The sequence below is a fragment of the Rattus norvegicus genome, chromosome 2 (genome assembly GCF_021556685.1).
Source record: "Rattus norvegicus strain SHRSP/BbbUtx chromosome 2, alternate assembly SHRSP_T2T, whole genome shotgun sequence".
Taxonomy (NCBI): Eukaryota; Metazoa; Chordata; class Mammalia; order Rodentia; family Muridae; genus Rattus; species Rattus norvegicus.
The window spans coordinates 237,942,455-237,956,928 of record NC_141535.1 but is presented as its reverse complement, the minus strand read 5'-3'; the positions used below and the strand labels follow the sequence as shown (position 1 = coordinate 237,956,928).

The 14,474-nt window shown below is 43.8% G+C and overlaps 1 protein-coding gene across 4 annotated transcripts in view; it reads left to right on the top strand.

Moving 5' to 3' along the window:
* Prkacb (protein kinase cAMP-activated catalytic subunit beta) overlaps positions 1-13,814 on the top strand; it is a 90,527-nt gene extending 76,713 nt beyond the window's left edge. For all 4 annotated transcript variants that reach the window (NM_001077645.2, NM_001439474.1, NM_001439475.1 and 1 more), the window contains 2 exon segments: positions 5,072-5,236; positions 10,690-13,814. In NM_001077645.2, coding sequence (NP_001071113.1) covers positions 5,072-5,236; positions 10,690-10,815 — 291 coding nt within the window. In that variant the 3' untranslated portion in view covers positions 10,816-13,814.
* Positions 13,815-14,474: the final 660 nt, after the last annotated feature.

Genomic DNA, 14,474 nt, shown 5'->3' with positions numbered 1-14,474 from the left:
CTCTGGGAGTGGATCCTGAAGTCTGTCTCCAGGTTCAGTGACTAAGAACTCAGAGGGCCCAGCACACACTGGTAATTTGTAACAGCCAGAGGGTAGATAGCCACATCAGCACAGGGGAGAGGCAGTCCAAGCAAGTCCATAGGAGACCAGGCACAGGCGGGTCTCCAGGAGCCAACTGTGGACCACAGGTATGCATTTAACTGCCCCAACATCAACTCACCAAAACACACACGTGCAAAGTGTTCTGTACCAGTGACAGCCATGGGAGACTCAGTGCTCATTGCTCTCACTGACAGCTCCTTGTCACCCATGCACCCTCTCCTTACCACGCCATGCCATCCTGGACTGTGTGTGTGTGTGTGTGTGTGTGTGTATGTGTGTGTGTGTGTGTGTGAGAGAGAGAGAGAGAGAGACAGAGACAGAGACAGAGACAGAGAGACAGAGAGAGACAGAGAGACAGAGAGAGAAGGTTTGTGCACTGAGAGCCACACTTGTCCGTCAGGGGATGCTCCTACAGTGTGGGACGGCATCATTCAGGGATTAGACCAAGAGCTCCATGCATTCTAGACAAGTGCTCTACTAGCTGAGTGACATCCCTGGTCCCTAAACGTTGTGTTTGTGAAATACAAAGCAGTTGTGCTATCTTCATAAAACCCAGGCCATTTTTCAACATTTTGTTCTGGTGATTTCCTAATCTATCAGCACTTGTTTCCAGATAGTCTTTTACTGGTCTGGTGAATAGACGGTTATAACACTGACTGCTTTGGGGAAGGAAAAGAGTGAGAAGAAGTGAGCAGTAGTTCTCTGCACCCTTCTGTAGATTTATTTTATGTCCCTTAGAGACACCACAGACATGGTGCCTGCATTTACAAATACGCTTTGCTGGCCCAGTTCTCCTTACACCTATGGAATGCTGGCTGATTCATTTTCCCCTGAGGACCAAGGTAGTGTGAGCATTGGTACATCAGTAGAAAACCTACTTATAAAAATGTTTTATGTTTGAGAATTTAATTAATGTATAACTTTTCCTGCTAAATAAATCCTTTGTTGAGATTGCAATAGCTGGTTTGGAGAAATGGCTTCTTTAACCCCGTGTGCTGTGACCGGAAGTTAACAGAGTGTTTCTTGGTGCAGTGTGCAAGCTCTTCAGTGAGTCTCTCTTAGCCTAGTAAGTTGATTCAAAGCACAGAAATTTTACAGTTATGTCATCTTTCCCCAATGCCAATAGCTGTAGGCTATTAACAAGATGCTGCCTTCATCGGCCAGAAATCAGTTTATAACTTCCGACATTGAACTCTGTGAAGACAAATTTGATTCATAATTATTTTATTGCTAAATTGGAGTGGGATCAGTAAGACTAGTTAGTGAGTGTAAGTTATAGATACATGCATGCAATGAGTTGCTTTGTGAATGTTACTTCACCTTTGATAAATAAATTCATAAATTTAAATTTGTAGAAAATAATAGCTATTCCAAAATTGGCACGCATGAGCTGTAATTGGTGCTGAGAGCACAGGAGTCGTGAGGTCTGCTCATCCCGCTTAGGAGTCATTGGAATAAGTCACTTAGCTTGTCAGCTGCATGCACCGTGCGATCCTGTGAAGCACCCATTTCCCCGATGTCCATTCTGTCAACGTTCTGACATGACTATATTTCAGTATTTTGGAAACATTAAATTAGGACTTTCTATCTTCCAGGCTTCTTCTTTGATTGAAGTGGTAGCTAATAGAAAAGCTAAAATGTATGGGAAGTCCATTGGGCATAATAAAATAGAAGTCATTTCCTAAATGTTAAGTGATTTTTCATACTGTCAAATAAAATATATTTCCTCATATTATAATTGGACAAATTGAGATGAAAAGGGTAAGTGGGTTTTCTGTAGATCATAGACTGTGTATATAGTTCAGGTTGAAATTGAAAGTCAGGCTGTTTCTTTCTTCTGAGGAGGTGGCCAGACCAGGAGCTCTGCCGTCCTTGCAGCTCAGGAGATTGAGGGAGGATCACTGGTCCCCAGGAGCCAGTCCAACCTGGGAAGCATGGCCAGAGCCTGCCTTCGCCCTCAGGAATTGGGAGCATGAAATAAACCACTTCATAGCTTTTGTCGCTTGTGACGCCACATCCCCCACACAGGGGAACGTTTGGCTATGCTTTTGAATACTTTTTACTGTCCACTGCCACCACTGTCGCCTCCCTGAGCCACCAGAGCAGTTGGTTCTTTGAAAAGAAGTCCCATCCTGTCACTTCTGTAAAGCCCTGCGGTAGAAGGCTGCAGCTCTACTACGAGGTCGCACTCTGGTCAGCGTGCTCTAGTCCCAACCTCAGTCCCCAGAGCCAAACCAAAGCAATAAAGGGGAACCTTTCCTTGATTTCCCATATCCTCCAGAGTAAAGGCAGTGGGAGTGATGGTCACATTTCTAGATCATCCTCGATGTCCTTCCTCATTTATTCATGTGTCTTTCTTGGTCAAAATAACTCACTGAAGGCAGCTTTCTCTCTTACGTTGTCTTCTCTCCGCCCCAAGCACATGAGTGCATAGCACACATAGTAGATTTAAATCGAGTGGCTTTGAATCCGTGTATTTATTAAGTATGCATTAGCACCAGAGCGGGTTTGGGTACAGCTAATCAGTTGTGGTCTCTGCCCACCCGCCCTGGTTTCCATCATTGGGGCCCCACCCTGGATGCACTGACTTAGGTTTTCTGTGGATTCAGCATTGCAGACAGCTCTGATTGCAGTCTTCTTCTGTTAGCTTCTTCTACGCATCTGTAATTCTCTTGAAAAACAGATCCTACCAGAGCAGTGTGTGATTAGGAAACTCAGAGTTAGCATGGTCTCTGAAGATTGGAAAAGACCTCAGGAAATGACAAAGGAAACTTGAAGCAAACTCAAGGAAGGGCATGTGCCATGCTGCAGACCTTTCCACACCAGCCCTGCCCACTTTCCAATAACTTCATCTCAGCCCGGATGGGTTGGTAGAGTTAGACTTCCTCATTTTGCCCTCTGGCCTTCTACAACTACTTCAGTGTTACCTGCCCTATTACATACTCGCAGAAAGCTCACAAATATGCAAGTCAAAGGACTAAGTTATTTTCCTAGCAATCCCAGTGACCAGGCTGTGGCCTCCCTGGAGCTCAGGGTCCCAATCTTCACAAAGGCTCTCACCAGCTTCAGGGGTCCACACTTGGGGCTTCACTTTCTGAAGTCTCAGTGGCCGGTAATAACAACAAAAGTAATTTCCTTCTGGAGACAGTTTTGAAGAAAAAGTAAGTCACTTTTCCCATCTTAGGACCTCCTGTTGGGTCCAGGTTATTGTGCCACTGTTAACACAGACCGTGGAGAATGCAGGCTGGCCATCAGCATCTTTGAAGAGGAGGCTACAATGTGGCAAGAGGTGCATCTATAATGGAAAGTTCCCAATTAAATATGGCCTCACTGCCACTCCGGCCTATTTGAGAGTCACTGTTCTGAAATTTAAGCATGTACATAGTTCCCCATACTAACTAACCAGTGCCATCACTGTGTGCACTGCAGAAAAAAGAACTGCCTCATCCGGGTGCTTTATTGTGTGTGCATTTTATTGCACATTACCTGAAGTCATAAAATAATTTATGTGCAGTACAGGACTGTCTGCAGCTGGGCATCATGAACAGATTCCTGACATTGCCACTGCACACTGCATGCAGATTCCTGACATTGCCACTGCACACTGCATGCAGATTCCTGACATTGCCACTGCACACTGCATGCAGATTCCTGACATTGCCACTGCACACTGCATGCAGATTCCTGACATTGCCACTGCACACTGCATGCAGATTCCTGACATTGCCACTGCACACTGCATGCATATTCCTGACATTGCCACTGCACACTGCATGCAGATTCCTGACATTGCCACTGCACACTGCATGCAGATTCCTGACATTGCCACTGCACACTGCATGCAGATTCCTGACATTGCCACTGCACACTGCATGCATATTCCTGACATTGCCACTGCACACTGCATGCAGATTCCTGACATTGCCACTGCACACTGCATGCAGATTCCTGACATTGCCACTGCACACTGCATGCATATTCCTGACATTGCCACTGCACACTACATGCAGATTACTGACATTGCCACTGCACACTGCATGCAGATTCCACTGTAAGCCAAGTCAGCGCCACTTGAAATAAGTCTTTTTTTTTTTTTTTTCTAAGCAAACTTTAGATTTACCACAGGAGAAGTCTCATGTAAGCCTGGAGGGGAAGGACAAAGCGATGGCCTTCACAAAGACAGTTTTGGGTTGTCTTGTTCTTGAACTGTATTTGCATCCCATGTCTTTGTTTCTGAGTCTCCTTCTTAACCTCAGGCTCATTTCCTCATCACACACACACACACACACACACACACACACACACACACACACACTGCATGTGCCTATATAACAATCTAGGATCCGCTGAGAGAAAACATTTGCGGCTTATGGATCCCATTTCCTTAGGCTTTGCCTACCTAAGCCTCCAAAAACCTGCGTTGTTAATCCTGAGTCTCCTGGGTAGTCCTAGCATTGCTGTTAGTTCTCAATAGCAGAATTCTCCTTAAAAGTTTGTGTTTTATGTGTAATAAATGTAATGGATTCCCATGCTGGAAAAGGCAGTTTGGGTGTTTAAAGCCTTTTTTAGATTCATTTACTGATGTTTTTCATATGAAATGTGTTCCACTTAGATTAATTATATAAATTGCACATCTCTGAATGTTTTCAAAATGAGGCCCAAGGGGATCTCTCTTGAAAACAGGTGAGCCTTCCAGTGCCAGGTGACAGCATGTATGCTTTCCATTGCTAGGGACCGCTCTGTGTCCCTAAGACAACTGAGGCAAGGCTCTCAGGGAGGGTTGGCTCCACCTGAAGCACATTTATCCTTAAGATGGCCGCAGAGACTGGCAGGCCATGAAGAGTGTTGGAGCCCAGCACCACCTTCTGTTTTCATGGCGGTCAGTCACTGGATAAAGTCTGTGTGAAACCAGAGCAGAAGCACCCAGACTCTGGATGGCGTGTGCTCACCTGCGGCTGTGTTCTCGCAGGTCCGCTTCCCGTCGCACTTCAGTTCCGATCTCAAGGACCTTCTGCGGAATCTGCTGCAGGTGGATCTGACAAAGCGGTTTGGGAACCTGAAGAATGGCGTGAGTGACATCAAGACCCACAAGTGGTTTGCTACTACCGACTGGATCGCGATTTACCAGAGAAAGGTGTGGCTCTGACCTAGTTTAATGCCTTTGAAAAGGGGTGATTTATCTTGTAGCCGAGATGCCTTCAACTTCAGTGTGTTCATAATTATTCTACCCTTTGAACTAATTCTCTGCATTATCTCAAAATAGCTTCTCTTAGATAAAAGAGAATGTATATATGGCTTCCCCTGTAGATTTTTATTCTCCATACTAACTCCTTGACAATACTGTGGAAATAGGATTTTAGACAGTATTCTATAGGCTTGCATTTCAAAACTGATAAAAGCCACTTAAAAGATAATGTATAAATGAATACAATCCAAAATCAGCACCTGGCAGCACAGAATTAGCTTACGTTCTGGGAATGCTTTCTCTTCTCTTAGCCTTGCTGTGGACATTTACCAGGGGTGCAACTTTTTTTCATGGGGTTTTTCCAGAAAGGTTCAACCTTTTCACAGGTCAAGTCTCCTGCATGTCTGCCTCTCTACTCCCAGAGGTCTTCCCGTTTGCTCACACACCATATTCCAGTGAATGCTTGAGAATTCAATCACTCCACTGATGTCTTCTCCAGAGCACAGCCTTCCTTGCTATTCTGTATGTGCTCTCTCTCTTTAAAATGCTCCATGAGAACAGGAACTTTAGCTCCCTTGTTTTATACCCTCTCCCAGGCAAGTCCCTGGTGCCCCTGCCTGCTTGCTGCTCAGTCCCTCACTGAGTCCCATCCTTCTACATATGCAACCATATTCCATGTCTCTGCACACGTGCAACTGCCCTCCATGTCTCTGCACACGTGCAACTGCCCTCCATGTCTCTGCACACGTGCCACTGCCCTCCATGTCTCTGCACACGTGCCACTGCCCTCCATGTCTCTGCACACGTACAACTGCCCTCCATGTCTCTGCACACGTGCAACTGTCCTCCATGTCTCTGCACACGTGCCACTGCCCTCCATGTCTCTGCACACGTGCAACTGCCCTCCATGTCTCTGCACACGTGCCACTGCCCTCCATGTCTCTGCACACGTGCAACTGCCCTCCATGTCTCTGCACACGTGCAACTGCCCTCCATGTCTCTGCACACGTGCAACTGCCCTCCATGTCTACACATGTGCAACTGTCCTCCACTGTCTTTACACATGTGCAACTGCCCTCCATGTCTCTGCACACGTGCAACTGCCCTCCATGTCTCTGCACACGTGCAACTGCCCTCCATGTCTCTGCACACGTGCAACTGCCCTCCATGTCTCTGCACACGTGCAACTGCCCTCCATGTCTCTGCACACGTGCAACTGCCCTCCATGTCTCTGCACACGTGCAACTGCCCTCCATGTCTCTGCACACGTGCAACTGCCCTCCATGTCTCTGCACACGTGCAACTGCCCTCCATGTCTCTGCACACGTGCAACTGCCCTCCATGTCTCTGCACACGTGCAACTGTCCTCCATGTCTCTGCACACGTGCAACTGTCCTCCACTGTCTTTACACATGTTCAACTGTCTTCCATGTCTCTGCACACGTGCAACTGCCCTCCATGTCTCTGCACACGTGCAACTGTCCTCCATGTCTCTGCACACGTGCAACTGTCCTCCACTGTCTTTACACATGTTCAACTGTCTTCCATGTCTCTGCACACGTGCAACTGCCCTCCATGTCTTTACACCTGAGTGGCTATATGTTCTGGTCTGCTGACTTCCTTCCTAAAAGTCTCTTGAATGTTTGAAGGTTGAACAATATGAACGATAGACGTAAATGAACTTTAGCTCCTTTCTAGCATGTGAAGCACATGGTTAGACAGAGGCCAACTGCCACTGGCCCGCAGTGTATTGAGGAGACTAGCTGTATTTCCAGGTTCTCAGTGCTAACAGCCGCAATAACACTAGCATGTTACTGAATAGTAATTACTTTACCATGGTAATAAATTGGGAAATTTAAGAAAAGATTTTGCTCTGCTAACTTTATCTCTCCTTTCACTCTTGAATGCTGTTAAAAATAACTTACATGAAGTGTATATATTTAGCTTTCTCCCTCCCCACCGCACAGAATCCACAGCTTCTGTTGTTTCAGTCTTGTCACATTTCATGATGAACAACTACAGAGCACATTTCCGGAGGAAAATAATTTAACAGTTCATTTTATATTGAAAGCAGTTTTTCTAATCTGTTAAAATTTTAAGATTATAAAAACAAAGTTATAACAGAATTTTAAAATTCAGCTGATAGATAGCATAGCAAGGCTGGAACAGTATGGTCACCACGCCCACGAGCTCCCGTAGCTCAGAGCCAAGCTAAGGATTGTGCCGTGGCCATCACTGCTCATCACTGTTGTGCAGTCACAAGTAAGAACCTGTGGTGAGAGCGTCTTTCCGGCTCGCACCGCGTGCTTTGTGCCTTGTCTGTTTGCTCACATGAGGACAGCTCTTCTCCATTAGGGAAAGGGATGCTCATCCGTCTTTGATGCTTTCCTGTTAAAAGGAGAGTACATTTTGCTAAATAAAAACATGTCCCCCAAATAGGATAACTGCTTTAAATATCAATGGTACCACATAGCTTCTGAATTTGATATAAATTTCAGCACATTACTGTTTGAAAATCTGCCCCCTCTTTTTTTTTTCCCTTTCTGGGTTTTGTAGGGGTCATTTACTTGAGACAGATTCTTACTCTGTAACTGAAGTTAGTTTGCAACTACATAGATCTATCTTCAACATCCCTGCCAGGGGTGGGGGGAATCCTCTGACCTTGGCTTCCCAGGTACTGGGATTATAGGAAGGTACAGAGTATTGATATCATATTTCATAAACAGTTTGGACTTTACAGGGCACCTGTTTAACTTGTAGCTTTGAGAATTTGGGAGAGGGGGAGGCTATTTCAATAGGAAGGAAAAAGGAGAGGGAGGGAAAGAGAGAGAGAGAGAGAGGGAGGGAGGGAGGAGAAAGGAGAAGGAGGGATGGGAGATGCCAAAACCATCAACTCTGGACCTAGGTAGCTGTAAGCCTGAGTCAGACCAACAGTGAGTTACAGTATGATCTTGAGCACATGGTCAAACTACGTAGACATAAGCTTTATTACTCAGAAGTGTGGGGTGAGGGAGAGAATTCAAAAGGGAGCAAGGAATGTTGAGAAAGACTAGATCAGTAGGTCCTGGTTCCAATCTGGAGAACTTGGTGAGGAGACAAGTGTAGGCTCTGCCCACACAGACAGGACCGGTGTTGACACTGGGTGTCTTCCAGCTCCTTCCTTAGTCCTCATTTCTTCAGTCCGCCATGACCTGAGTGCTGAGCGTCAGTCTTCCCTCACAGGTGCTGCTTGGCACACGCCCTCACAGGTGCACGTCACAGGAGCGTCGTAAAGGGTGCTGGACACCTGTTTCCTTCCTGTGCTTAGAGATCTAGTTTCTTCTTTATTGTTGTACAATAATTAGCCTGTTGTTACATTATTGTCAGCATTATTGAGTAACCTTGGTTTAGCCCCTAGTACTAAACTATCATACATTTGACTCTATTTCTAAACATACCATGCTTCTATATTTATTCAACTATTTTCTGCCATTACTTGGTATCTGTATTTGTCCCTTGTAAATTTGTTCCTTTAAAAAAAACAACTTACTGTATCACTCATTTTAGAAACTGACGCTGTTCTGAGAAGCTATGCCTGCTGGTCCTCACCATTGTTTCACCATCTCATTATTGTGTTTATTTGAGTCAGTGCTGTACTTAAGTTTATATTTCTGTGACACGTGCTGTGGCTGTTAGTTTGAGGGAGGGTCGTTTGTCTGTCTGTATAGCTTTGGCCATCAGGAAACTCACTCTGTAGAACATACTGGCCTTGAACTCACTGAGATCCTCCTGTCTTTGCCCCCTGAGTGCTAGGATTGTGAGGAAAACCAGGCCGATCTCTGAATTCAAGGCCAACCTTGGTCTATAGAGTGAGTTCCAGAATAGGCAAGACTACCAGAAAAACCCTGTCTCAAAAAACCAAAAGTTATGGTATATTTTGAATCTTTTCATCCTAATATTTTTAAGTAAAATTTTCTGCTGGTACTCAGCAAACATATTAATTATCTGTATCACATAGTGAATTGTTAATGGTCTTTCTAAAATTGTGATAGAACTGAATTACTCCTGCTTATCTAGAGTTCATGACTCATCCCAGTCAGCAGACACTGACTGCCCAGCAGCGGCCCTGCTGACAGGCCAGGCCATCCTGCGAAGCACACTGCTGCATAGTTAAATCTCGGGTACCGTGAAGTGGGTGTGAGGAGCATGAACGTGACCAGAAGTAAAAACCACCTTAGCGTAGACTTTGGTTTCGGTGTCTTCTCACTTGTCCACAGTGCAGTGCAAAAGTAAGACAGTCTAGCTAGGTGTTCACAGCCTTATTCCCCGGCCACTGTTTATGAACAGTGAAATAGCAGATGTACCTAGAGAAAGAAAGCCCAGGATAAAGAAGTGGTCTGGACAACTCAGGCTATGGGCTGATTCTAAACCACCATCTGGCCAGAAATGAAGCACTTGTGTGCTTGGCTCAGTCTGTGTAGGACAAAATGGCCGTCCCAGGCCACAGTGCCAGGCACCACCTGGAAAACAGAGAGAGCATTAGAATCTCTGTTCATGCTTACTTGTAACCTCCTTCTTTTCATGTGTCTATCATGTTTATAACCTAGGATCTATTGATGTAGTCATGGAAACAATAGCTATCCATGCGGTGATGTGCTAGAAAGTACTTAATGAGATCACTGCTGTATGCAGAAGAATAAGCCCTTGAGTGTTTGCGACCTGCTTTAGTCATTTATTACTGATATAAATTTGGTCAGCTCTGTGCTATAATCTTTAAAACAGGAGTGAAAATGGCCACCTTGGCTTTCCTGCAGTGTGAGGAAGTGGACATGGGGGACGGGACAGACAGACAGACAGTGTGTGATTATAAACCCAATTGATGGCTGTGGGGTAATGCCGCCTGCAGTCATGTCAGCTCTTAACGCTTTTCCTCACACATCGTAGGCATGGGGTAAGTGAGATTAGATGGAAAGACTTTCTTTTCAGAGTCAAAAAAAAAAAAAAAGGAAAATGTTTAGAAGTTGAGTTCTGTGATTCTGTGAGATGTCTCTAACTTAGACTTTTCATAGTCAGAGGTTTTAAGTATGCTTAGAAATTAGAAAAGACATTGAAAGTATAAAATGTGTTAACCTTAGAAGAAAGGAAGTTGAAGAAAAAAATGAAAGCTTTGGAAATGAATTGATAAAAGTAAAATAAAATGGAAAGTCGTTTTCTAGCTGGGCCGGCGATCCGATGCCTCCCTGACCGGGAGCTGCGCTCGTACTTTGCTGCAGTTCCCCACGACGTGAGGTTCTAGCTGACTTCTAGTGGATGGCGCTTCAAGCACTGCCTGTGTTTAAAGATGCGGGGACTCCATTGCTCTGGGTGTTTGGAAGTGTCTAGGAGTTGTTCTTCCTCTTATTTTCCTCCTGATGTCATTACAGGTTGAGGCTCCATTCATACCAAAATTCAGAGGCTCTGGCGATACCAGCAACTTCGATGACTATGAAGAAGAAGAAATCCGAGTGTCTATAACAGAAAAATGTGGAAAGGAGTTTTGTGAATTTTAGGGAGGAGAAGGATTGCCTGGAGCTCACACTCAGTCCTTGCACGCTGTGGAGGTAGAAGATGGAGCCGAGACCTGCTTGTTGGAGCGGGTTCCAATCCCTTCATTCCAGCAACCGTGAGGTCTTTCTTGCGTCATCAGTGTGCGCTCTGCAACCGCCTGTGTACCAAGGCAGCGCTCCGCAGCATTGTCTGTGCCGTGACACGGTGTGCACCAGGTTCCTGGTTTGGTTGTTGTCTCCACCCTCCTACATCCTTCTCATTCACCTCTCTGACCAGTGCTCCCTTTATTTTCTTGGTGTTTCACATGGGCAGTGTTATGGCTGTTTGGTATTTAAAAAGGAAGCTACATGTTGCTTTTTGTAGTTTTGAGCGATATTTTTGCTGACCAGTGGCTTGAAGATAAACTCTCTAATGATTATTTTTATTTTGAGTAGCTTGGACTCAGTTTTGCCAAAACTCTTAGTAATTTGAAGGTGGAATGTCTTATCAGCACGGGAATTTGCATAAATGAAGATAACTTTTCAGGGGTCACTGACGTAGCAGTAAATCAGAGCACCTAGACGAGCAGTGAGGGTTCCTGGACAAGAGGCTTCGTTCCCCTCGGTAATAGTCTTCTCTCCGTGAGACGATAAGTGACCAGACAGATGCCTCATTTGTCAGGAAAGTGCGGGACATGGCTCCTGGCCCCAGCTGTCTCCCTTGGTACCAACATCTCTGTGGGTTAGGAGAGAGGCCTAAAGTTTCAGCCTTCGCTCTTCCGTGAGGGCTTTAGCCAGTATTTCAGGAGAGCGTGACTGATAGGTGACATTTTGTGAGGTCTCTCAGACAGTCCTCATCGGCGGGTTCTTAAAGGGAAACGAGCAAACATGGATTTGGATAAATGCTGTCAGCAGAAGCCTTGATCCCTGCTTGCAGCTTAGAGGTTCTTTCCTTTAAGGGAACTTTTCTGTTGCTTTGGTTGGTAACAGGTAAGAACAGAAGCAAAGCAGTTGTTCTTGCTTCCTCCTCTGAGGGAAGAAGACAGCACTGTTGCAGCTTTGACTGTATCCCTGCCTGGCCAGTGACAGGAGAAGGCAAAGCTTAGGAAACTGCCACATTTGTATTTAATTTTGAGGTGTGATATCTTTAAGTATGCCAGAATTGCTAACTTCTTCTTTCTCCTTCATAGACAGAGTATATGATCATGCAAATACAGTTTTCATATTTGCTTTTCCTTAATTTTTCTATACTTTTTGCCAATTGACTTAACAATGTTGCCATCATGAGGAAATTTCAAGCACTCTTGCACATTTAGTTCAGTGTTCCTTTGTGAATAAATGGCTTAACTTTTTTTTACTATTTTTTCACTACTTTTAATTTTCTCATCTCATTTTATCTCTGTATCAGTGACCTACCTTAAATAGTCCACTCACCCAAATAGTTTAAAACATTTCATTTCATGATCAATCTCCAAGGATCTAAGATCATTTTGAGTCAAACAAACCCTAATGTATATAGAGCTTCTCTATCTGCCTCCATACTGGTGCAGGTAGGTCATTGACAGCACCCACCCCTGATCATATGCACACACCCTCACTAGCCCTTGAAGACATTGGAAGTCCTATCTGAGACCTCTCTCAACTCTCTGCATGTCTTTTGGTTGTCAAGTGTTTCTGCATGACAGTGTCCCACAATAACAAATAATGATTTCAGTTAGTCCACCTGTATTTAAAATGTGCAAGAAAAATTGAAATACTCTGCTGTAGCAAGTTTTATGTAACAAAGATACATCATCGTGTTAATAAATTAAGAGCATCATTTGTATAAAATACTTTATTTACTTTTTTGTATTTCATTTAATCCCAAGAACATGCTAATCATGTGTTCTATGTATGCTACAAATTCTCTGGTAGCGTCGTTGTATATTATTGTAAAATTATTTCAATAAATCATGGGGATGACAATTTGATTATTATAATTTAGTTTTCAAAAATTGAACAGATTTCTATGAATCATAAAAATATTTTTTTCTATAAAATTCTTAGTACCCAGCTAGAATCTACCCAGGTAGATGACCCCTAGGCATATATTGGTTTCTGGGGCTTCTGAGCCATTCCATTTTACTGTCTCTGTTTGAAGTACATGAGCAAACCATCAGCTGTGTCAAGGGGTCTATTTCTGGCCAACCAAGTACACTAAATTGGAATATTTTAACATGCCTAAAATTTCCATTTTTAGCCACAGCTGAAAAAAAAATTCTTTAAAAACCTGAAATAGTAAGTCTGTGACAAAAGAACAGTATTTTATTCAAATTATATTATGTAAGACAGAAGAAATGGTATTTTACCCAGTAAACCAAGAGATGGCGTTGTGTAGGATGGAGCCCTAGACTAGAGGGAAGCTTGTGGAGTGGCATCATGTGCAGATGAGGGCAGAAATAGGCACGTGCTGGGATCTCCTGGTTCCCCGAGTTAGGTCAGGGTTCCCTCCTTAGCTAATATTCTCAAGGGACATCACACTTTGAACAAAGTTTCTGTAAGTGACACATTTCTGTGCATCCTTCCTCTTACCTCTGACAATGTGCTGAAAATGAAAACCCTTTTGACTATCATAAGGCCCTTGTCTGTTTCATTCCTTACTCCCTCACTGATGCTAAATGTACACTTGATATCAAACTGTCAGCCTACCAAAAAGACGCCGTGGCTTATGGGTATTGCTGTCTTGTTCTTGGAATGTACTCGTACTGATCGCCCCTTGGTCTGAAAGAAAATAGATGATTATCTTTTCCCATTGACCGTTTTTCTTTTCCTTCTGCTTGTTGTAAGAATCAACTGAAACAGTGTATGTAAAGGCACCTTGTAAACTGTAAGCTTTCGATGTAAGATGTAAGGTGTGTTACTTCATTAATTAGTTCTTCGTTTAGAGTGCAATTTCCTATGCGCTACTATAGCTAGGAAATGCTAAAAACGTGTTTTTTAATCCATCAGTAACCGCAAAATTAAAGTATCTTCAAAGGACGAAAGCTGTGGCGTCTTCTGTCTGACCCCCTGGTCCTGGCGTTTTTCTGCCGTTGGGAGAAATGGTTACGGGTTCATAACTTTCAGATATTTGGGGCTGAGATCCGAGCAATAAAGGATCCTTGAATAATCAGCAGTCTGTTCAGATTAGACCCTTACTGTGACCCTGCACTTTACTCTTCAGGGCCACTTGGCGTGTACTGCTACAGCAGCAGTTTGCCTTGAGAAATCACCAGTTTTAGGTCATTGTTTTAATAACTTGCAATTTTGTTTGATGGACTTTGCAAACACTTACAAATATTGATGCATTTTCTAACATTCTGTTTCCAGTGCTAAGTATTTTAGTCATTTTCAAGCCTTAATACAAATTCCCATTCTCTCTTTTTTAATAAAACTCTGGGCATGTCTTTATCCTATAACTATTATTATTTGAGATCTAATTAACAATAAAATTTATCTTATGTACAAATGTTGGACAAAAAGATAAATATTTGTTTTTATTTTAGCTTTTCTGAGTATATGCTTAAGTCTCTGTGCTCAGAAGGGCTCCATTTAAATTTTGTAATAAACAAAATTGACCTGTTACCCAAGCATGATGCACACATATAATACCAGCACTCAAGAGGCTGCATCAGGAAGATCACAATTTTGGAATCTCGGCCACC